Below are 9333 nucleotides of genomic sequence, written 5' to 3'. Positions count from 1 at the left end.
TGATAATATTCTTTGTCATTGCATTCATATGTAGTGATAAATGTAATGATAAGCAGATATAATGAGAGCTCTGCTATAGTAATACTATACAAAAAATAGAAATTTTTTTTGTACTTCACTTAATTCCTAATTATCTTTTAGAACAGAAAGTTTTGTTATCTTGTAGATAATAAAACAACATTATATGTCTCTCATTAAGAGCACTTAGATGCATTATTGAACAGCCCTCTGGTTTCCAGAAATAATGCAACTACTTCAGTGATTTTGTATCCGTAATTTTTCGATTATGTCTAAAACCTTACATTATGTTCTTGTAGATCATGCTGATCATCAGGTTTGTTTTTGAATTGCTGTATCTTACTGATATAGCATTCTTGCTCATTTTTTTTGCTCTAGTGAAATTGGTAAAATAATGTAATTGTCCTATTATTTAATCAGTTCATTGGCATCTTAAATTAGTGTTTCTCATCTAAAATCTAAAAAAATCTTTTATAAATGAAGCAGCGTATAAAAAAAAAATGAATTTCAAATATTAATAAAACTGTTCAAAAAAAAAAAAAAAATGAGAACAATCAATATCACTATGAAATGCCGAGCCAGAAGTTATCGTTTTGCGATCTATGACCATGTCATTACTTCAACTACTTGATCCGCGCTATAAATCTGCACAATTCTTAGTCTTCAATAATTAAAAGCAGTAAATAGCAAAGAAATGACAAAATATCTTTTATATAAATATCCAACTATGTGTTCTCTTCGCTTGCCTTTAATTGCAATTTAAAACAATCTGTTGTGAATATCGTTTATTTAACCCATCAATTTAGCAAACTTTATGTATTATTTAACTTTGTTCTAATCAACTTTTTTCTGCTGCAAACATAATATAGTAAATGATCCATCCATCAATCTGATTGCAGTGAATTTATCACAATAGAGAAAGCGAAAGCATTATTCACTGAGCCATTCTCAGTGCAATGCAAGTATTTTCCAGAAATTTCTAGCCAAAATTTTATCCAAATAACGAAAATTGTTTTGGATTGCAGTTTTTTTTCTAATTTTTCAACTTTCCTTTTAACGCATTTGTCCATCTTGTCTAGTTTGAATGATTTGCTAATATCCTGAAATGCAAATAGCACAGAAAGCTCGTTTTTTTTTTATCGGCACAGAAAACTTTTGTTTTTATTTTTAATTACATGAAATAAGGCAGGTTTTAGGCGGTTTATAAGTGATTTGTAAATAGTTTATAGGTGGTTTATAATTGGTTTTAAGTGGTATTTAAATGGTTTGTGAGTGGTTTGTAATTGGTTTGTAAGTGGTTTGTAATTGGTTTGTGAGTGGTTTGTAATTGGTTTGTGAGTGGTTTGTAATTGGTTTGTAAGTGGTTTGTAATTGGTTTGTGAGTGGTTTGTAATTGGTTTGTAAATGGTTTGTGATTGGTTTGTAATTGGTTTGTGAGTGGTTTGTAATTGGTTTGTAAGTGGTTTGTAATTGGTTTGTGAGTGGTTTGTAATTGGTTTGTGAGTGGTTTGTAATTGGTTTGTAAGTGGTTTGTAATTGGTTTGTGAGTGGTTTGTAATTGGTTTGTAAATGGTTTGTAAATGGTTTGCAATTGGTTTGTAAGTGGTTTGTAAATGGTTTGTAATTGGTTTGTAATTGGTTTGTGAGTGGTTTGTAATTGGTTTGTGAGTGGTTTGTAATTGGTTTGTGAGTGGTTTGTAATTGGTTTGTGAGTGGTTTGTAATTGGTTTGTGAGTGGTTTGTAATTGGTTTGTAATGGTTTGTGAGTGGTTTGTGAGTGGTTTGTAATTGGTTTGTAAATGGTTTGTAATTGGTTTGTAATTGGTTTGTGAGTGGTTTGTAATTGGTTTGTGAGTGGTTTGTAATTGGTTTGTAAGTGGTTTGTAATTGGTCTGTGAGGGGTTTGTAATTGATTTGTAAGTGGTTTGTGAGTGGTTTGTGAGTGGTTTGTAATTGGTTTGTAGGTGGTTTGTAATTGGTAACTAAAGCAAGAAGATGTTTATTGTTGCTTTGTTATAATGGTTTGTCATCAAGCACACTCTTTACCTCTTTTCTAAGATTTAAAATAATATACTAAAAGGATAGGTTTTAATTGACTTCGGTTTTTCCATTTACAATCAAAAATTATATGTTGTGTTCATTGATTTTGATTTTGTTGCTTTATCTAGCAAGTTAAGCGAGATTATTTTTGAAATTATTCACTTTCTAATCCGATAATTGTTTAATTCAGTCGATTAAAATTTGTTGAACAAATACGAGTTACATGCTGTGCCAAAGAGTTTCATCTCATTTTATGCTGAGAATTTATTAATTTTAATTTAAACAAAAAAAGAAAAAACTTGTAATATGATTCAAGGCAGAAAGATTCAGTGTTAAGGAGAAAGTAATTAAAAATATTAAAATGAAAATGGCTAGATAAGGCATATTCTGGTAAAAGTAATTTTATTGTTTACTATTTTTTTTCTTTGTTTTTTCAAGCATAAACAATTTCAATTCAAAACATTAGTAGATGGTAGATGATTCCAGCTGGTATTAAACATGAGTTTGGCATTTGTGGTTGGATACTTACAATTGTGGCATATGTTGCCGTCTTATTAGCGCTACCATTTTCAGCTTGTGTTTGTGTTAAGGTTTCAAATTTAATTGGTTACTGATTTCTTACAATTAAAAAATTTTTTTTGATGATTTTTAAAGAAAATTTTAAAATAGATGAGAATAAGATTAAAAGTAGAAGGTAAAAAGAGAGATAGCGAAAAAGAAAAGTAATGAGAGATAAAAAATAATTTTTGAAAAACTTAAAATTTTGATCGAATTTTTCTCTACTTTATCATTTTATCATTTATGAATTTTTTTTTGTACATATGATTAACATAATAAGTAGTATTTTCAGTGAAATTATTTCAGATTGTACAAGAATATGAGTGAGCAGTGATATTTCGTTTGGGAAGATTAGTGACTGGTAAAGCTCGAGGACCTGGATTATTATTTTTTTTTTCTAGAAAAATTTTTATTTTTTTAAATTTATATTTGCACTCGGAAATATTTTATAAAATTTTTGTATGCTTTTTATAGGCTTATTTTTTATTTTGCCATGCATTCATTGCTACAGGAAAGTGGATTTACGTGTTGTATCATTTGATGTACCACCACACGAGGTATTTTTTTACTTATTTATTTTAATTTTATTATAATAATTTACTTCCTTTTTTCTTTCACTTAATTCATAACTTAAAAAGATTTGTATGTTTTTAATTATGTTTAATTGAGTCACTAGCATAACAATGTAATAATTTATTGATAGCATTAATGTTAGATTAAATTTTTCATCAAACAAAGCATATCTTTTCTTAATAGCATTATCTATCTTTTAATTTAATTCTTTTTTATAATCATTTATCAAAAATGTTGAAATTTACATGTCATACTTTTTTTTTTACAAATCATACATGTGCCAAAAAGATTTACTAAAAAAGAGGGTTCTTCATAAGTTCCAAAAAAAAATCCAAAGTCAGTCAATATTTTTTCAGTTTAAATAAAACTTTACTCCCGAATTAATTAATTATGATTACCTGGACACTAATCCAGTTCAAAAACCAAATTTTAAATGTCTTTTTAAATAATAGAAAAAAAAAACTAAAACACTTTACAAAAATAACATAAAAATAAAAAGATAAAAAAAAAGACACAACAACAAATAGAGTTAAAATGTATAGCCGATTATTGTGGAACACTCATAAAACAATTAAAAAACTACCAGTGAACAAAAAATTACACATTAAATAAACTAAAAATAAGTAATATTATCTAAATACAACCAAAACCAAAATCAAACTTAATATTATAAAGAATAAAACATAACCTTATCAACACCAAAATTCTTAACACTAAAAAAAAAAAAAAAATAACTAAACCAACAACTCCTGATATAAGAACAAAACACAAAAAATAAAAAAAAAAAAAAACGTAATAAATAAGCAAAGAAAAAAACAACAATTCAATACGAAGCAAAACAAAAATTATACTTAAAAATAAAATATTAAAAACAAAAAAAATAAAAATACCTAAAGAATAAACCTTCTGATTAAGAGTCAAAAATTCTAAATTTAAAATAATCTTTTAAATATGGTAATTCCTCGAAAATATGAATCTCAAGAGACTTAAAACAAATTAAAATAATTAAAAGGATAATCAGTAGGATAATCAAGTATTCAAGCAAAAAAAAAAAAAAAAACTCGAACAAAATACATAGCAAAAAAAAATATAAAATATTATCCATTATAACCTGATAGTTACTAAATCATACGAAACTTAACAGAACAAAAATAGATCCAAATATTAAAATAACACCAAACAACTTATTCGGTACAGAGCGCAAAATAATAAAAGAAAATAAAAAATACCATTCAGGTACTACATGAGCTGGACTAGCTATTGAATCAGATTCAAAAAAAAATTATAGGGTCACTTAAATTGAAAGAAAAATATAAACTAAACAAAATTCTAAAAAATTATCAAAACCATCCTTGAATCAAAAACTAGGAAAAAAATGAACCTTATCATAGCTGCCATGACAATATAATCTTGATCTAGATCTAGTAAAATGTAAAAAATGAAAAATAATTAATTAAAACTAATAACAATCAAGGAAAAATAAAATGAACTGAATAAAGAAATTTGAAAGTGTTTTCACAAGCACCAAAACTACCTCAAATCCATCAAACCAAATATTTTCCTAAATATGGAATAGAAGTTATTAAACTAGTAATAACAACTGCCGCTCAATATCTTCCCTCAAATTAAAACCTAACCAGTAAAAGCAATCCCCATCAAAACTAAATACATAATAACACCAACTCAAACATTTGAAAGACGATAACTTCCATAAATTAATCCTTTAAAAATATGAAAATAAATAAATAAAAAAACATAGAAGCACTATTAGAGTGTATAATGCCAAACTAATTAATGAATAAGTCAACCTAAATTAATCTCACTAAAAGCATCTCCGACCGTATAATAAAAAGTCAAAAAAAAAAAAAAAAACCAGTAATAATTTGGGATATTAACATAATACCCAACATACTCCCAAAATTTCATATATAACTTAAACTAAAACTAGCAGGAAGAAAAATTAAAGAATTTAAAAAACCAACTAAAATTTTGGAAAAAATCTTCTAATCCAAAAAAAGAAATTTTAATTTAAACTAAATCCAAAAAAAAAAATATTATTCTAGCTGAGCCGTAATCAGATATAGTAAAATCTATTTAATATTTTACAAACCACGTATAAACCTATCACAACCCAAACTTAACCTAATTAAAATTAATAAAATAAATAAGACTAAAACTACTCAAAAAAAAAAAAAAAATACAATAAAAATTAAAATCATAACAAATACCTAAAAAATTATAACCTAAATTAAACGAAAAAAGATCATAATCAAAAAAAAAAAAAAACAAAAAAACAAAAAACAAAAAAAAAACAAAGACAAAAAAATAACTGTAATTATAATAATAATAATTACAACTAAGAAGACTACAAAAATAAGTCAATAAAGAAAAAATACCACTTAAAAAAATTAAAACAATAAAATAAGAATATCATACATGAACACCTAAGGAAATGCAACAACTTATAAATAAAATTCCTAAACACATTATAATACAACTTTTTATTGGATCTCAATCTAAGAATTTTAAACAAAAAAATAATACAGATAAAAGAAAAACTAAGATAAAAAATAATAAAAAAGTCAAAAAAATCAAAATAAAAAATTTTACAACTTCAAAATAGAATAAAATCTTTTAAAAACTAAAAGTTTAAAAGTTAACTTAAATCTACAATTAATTACTATAATAACCATAACCTACACGACGATATCTATAACTAGGAATATTCATACCAACTACCTTTCAACATAAACCGAAGCCTAGCACTCCTCTAAAAAAGAATCAGACATAGGAGGAACATTAGAGATATAAGAAGGACTATGTCCATTATAAAAAGAAATCCCCAAAAAACGAGAAAAAAGAAAAGTAAAATCAATCATTAAATAATTAAATAACATAAAACCGATAAAAAGATTGACAGAACCTAAAGAACAAAATGCCTGAAATATAGAATAACAATTAGGATAATCTAAAACCTTACGAGGTATACCAGCAAAAGGAAAAAAGTTATGTTAGTACCAATAAAAAAACAAAAAAAAGATAGCAATCATTAATAAACCATCAAAAGAAATATCATATATAAGATAATCACAAACAAAATCCACAAAAAATACCATAAACAGTCCCTAAACTTAAAGTATAATGAAAATGAGCTACAACATAATAAGTATCATGCAATACCACATCTAGACTAGCAGCTCTTAAAATAATACCACTTAAACCACCAACATTAAAAAGAAAAATAAAACCGTAAGTCTAACAAAAAGGCCATATCTTCTGATTAGAGCCAAAAAAAGTATCTAACCAATTAAAAATCTTAACAGCCCTAGGAATAGCAATAATTATAGTAGCAGCTCTAAAATAAGTACGAGTATCAATATCTAAACCAGCTGTATATATATATATATATATATATATATACATGATGACCCCATACAGATGTACCAAAAATAGCAATTCAAATAGAAGCAAAAGCTATACTAGTTTGACAAAATAAACTATCCTTGTCACTCACTTAAAAATAAAACAGCTTCACTAATAATACCAAAAACAGGCAAAATGATAACATATACCTCAGGATAGCTCAGGATGACCAAAAAAATCAAAATAAATGTTGATACAATAAAGGATTACCTCCATTCTTAGTATCATAAAAAGAAGTATTAAAATTACGGTCAAATAATAAAAATAATAACGAACCAGCTTACATAGGTACATATAACACTAACAAAAAAGAAGTTAAATAGAAGATCAAAAAAACATGCTTGCCTGATCTAAAGTAACAGAGCGAATATTCTGAGTAGTAACTATAAAATTAATAGCATCAAGTAAAGAACCAATACCTATAGTATGTAAACCCAAAATTATTGCTCCAAAGAAACTTTTGGCTGACCTTCAGCACTCAAAGGAGGATAAAAAGTCCAACTACTACCTGGGCCACCACCAATAAAAAAAGATTGATAAACCATTAATGTAAAGAAACAAAAGTAAACCAAAAAGATAAAGCATTAACCGAGGAAACGCCATCTCTGGAGCACCTTACATAACAGGTAATATTCAATTATCAAAACTACCAATTAAAATAGGTTCACTATAAAAAAAATTATTAAAACACCATGCATAGTCAAAACAGAATTATAGACTTGACCACCACCAAAAAACAAATAACCACCAGGCTTAGATAACTCAAAAAGAATAATTATAGATAACAAAGATCCACCAAAACCAGCTCAATAACCTAAAATAATATAATAAGTACCAATAGTTTTATGATTAATAGTATTAATAATTCTTTGCTTTAACACATTACTAAAAGTTATACGACAAAAAATATTCATATTAAATAACAAAAATAAACCAAAAAAAATTATAAACTATAAAAACTAATGGCAAACAAATAATAGCCCGACTATCACATATATATAACCTAACCTTATAACTAACCTTATTGCCAACCATAAAACAAACCATAACATAAACAGAATAGTAAAAAGAAACTAAATAATACACAAAAAGGAAAAAAAAAAACACCAAAATGAAAAACAGAACTAAATCAATTTAATATCATACACTCAGAAAAGAGAGAAATAAAACTATAAAATCCAAATTAAGAAACCATTACAAGAAAAATCAAACAAAATAGCATACTAATACTGAAATAACCCCGTAAATAATAAATCAATGACTTCTAGCAATATGATAAAATTCACCAATAAATGATAAAATTCCCTACTTTTCAGTGCAACGAATATGTCAAATTCATATCACATCTTATCAATGACAAATGTTTTAACGAAGACAGGCAATAGGAAAAGAACAGAACGATATGAACAGCGATATATCCATTTGTGTTAATCCATATAATCCCTGAGTGATGCCTGATCTACAATACCTATCATTGTGCAATCGCACTTTCATCCAATTTCAAGCATTCCCGAACTGATAATATTCTTTGTCATTGCATTCATATGTAGTGATAAATGTAATGATAAGCAGATATAATGAGAGCTCTGCTATAGTAATACTATACAAAAAATAGAAATTTTTTTTGTACTTCACTTAATTCCTAATTATCTTTTAGAACAGAAAGTTTTGTTATCTTGTAGATAATAAAACAACATTATATGTCTCTCATTAAGAGCACTTAGATGCATTATTGAACAGCCCTCTGGTTTCCAGAAATAATGCAACTACTTCAGTGATTTTGTATCCGTAATTTTTCGATTATGTCTAAAACCTTACATTATGTTCTTGTAGATCATGCTGATCATCAGGTTTGTTTTTGAATTGCTGTATCTTACTGATATAGCATTCTTGCTCATTTTTTTTGCTCTAGTGAAATTGGTAAAATAATGTAATTGTCCTATTATTTAATCAGTTCATTGGCATCTTAAATTAGTGTTTCTCATCTAAAATCTAAAAAAATCTTTTATAAATGAAGCAGCGTATAAAAAAAAAATGAATTTCAAATATTAATAAAACTGTTCAAAAAAAAAAAAAAAATGAGAACAATCAATATCACTATGAAATGCCGAGCCAGAAGTTATCGTTTTGCGATCTATGACCATGTCATTACTTCAACTACTTGATCCGCGCTATAAATCTGCACAATTCTTAGTCTTCAATAATTAAAAGCAGTAAATAGCAAAGAAATGACAAAATATCTTTTATATAAATATCCAACTATGTGTTCTCTTCGCTTGCCTTTAATTGCAATTTAAAACAATCTGTTGTGAATATCGTTTATTTAACCCATCAATTTAGCAAACTTTATGTATTATTTAACTTTGTTCTAATCAACTTTTTTCTGCTGCAAACATAATATAGTAAATGATCCATCCATCAATCTGATTGCAGTGAATTTATCACAATAGAGAAAGCGAAAGCATTATTCACTGAGCCATTCTCAGTGCAATGCAAGTATTTTCCAGAAATTTCTAGCCAAAATTTTATCCAAATAACGAAAATTGTTTTGGATTGCAGTTTTTTTTCTAATTTTTCAACTTTCCTTTTAACGCATTTGTCCATCTTGTCTAGTTTGAATGATTTGCTAATATCCTGAAATGCAAATAGCACAGAAAGCTCGTTTTTTTTTTATCGGCACAGAAAACTTTTGTTTTTATTTTTAATTACATGAAATAAGGC

At 26.4% G+C, this 9333-nt stretch overlaps 1 protein-coding gene across 1 annotated transcript; it reads right to left on the bottom strand.

Annotated features, from left to right (window-relative positions):
* Positions 1-5862: 5862 nt before the first annotated feature.
* Bma-ctc-1.1 (Uncharacterized protein) lies at positions 5863-7157 on the bottom strand (the record flags this gene model as incomplete). The annotated part of the gene is made up of 3 exons (XM_043083055.1): positions 5863-5899; positions 6281-6444; positions 7071-7157. 3 exons carry the CDS (start codon positions 7155-7157, stop codon positions 5863-5865), a joined length of 288 nt encoding a protein of 95 aa, XP_042938989.1.
* Positions 7158-9333: the final 2176 nt, after the last annotated feature.

Source organism: Brugia malayi (assembly GCF_000002995.4).
Source record: "Brugia malayi strain FR3 genome assembly, contig: Bm_134, whole genome shotgun sequence".
In the NCBI taxonomy this organism is placed as follows: Eukaryota; Metazoa; Nematoda; class Chromadorea; order Rhabditida; family Onchocercidae; genus Brugia; species Brugia malayi.
The sequence above is the reverse complement of the archived record's forward strand: the minus strand, read 5'-3'. Positions and strand labels throughout refer to the sequence as shown.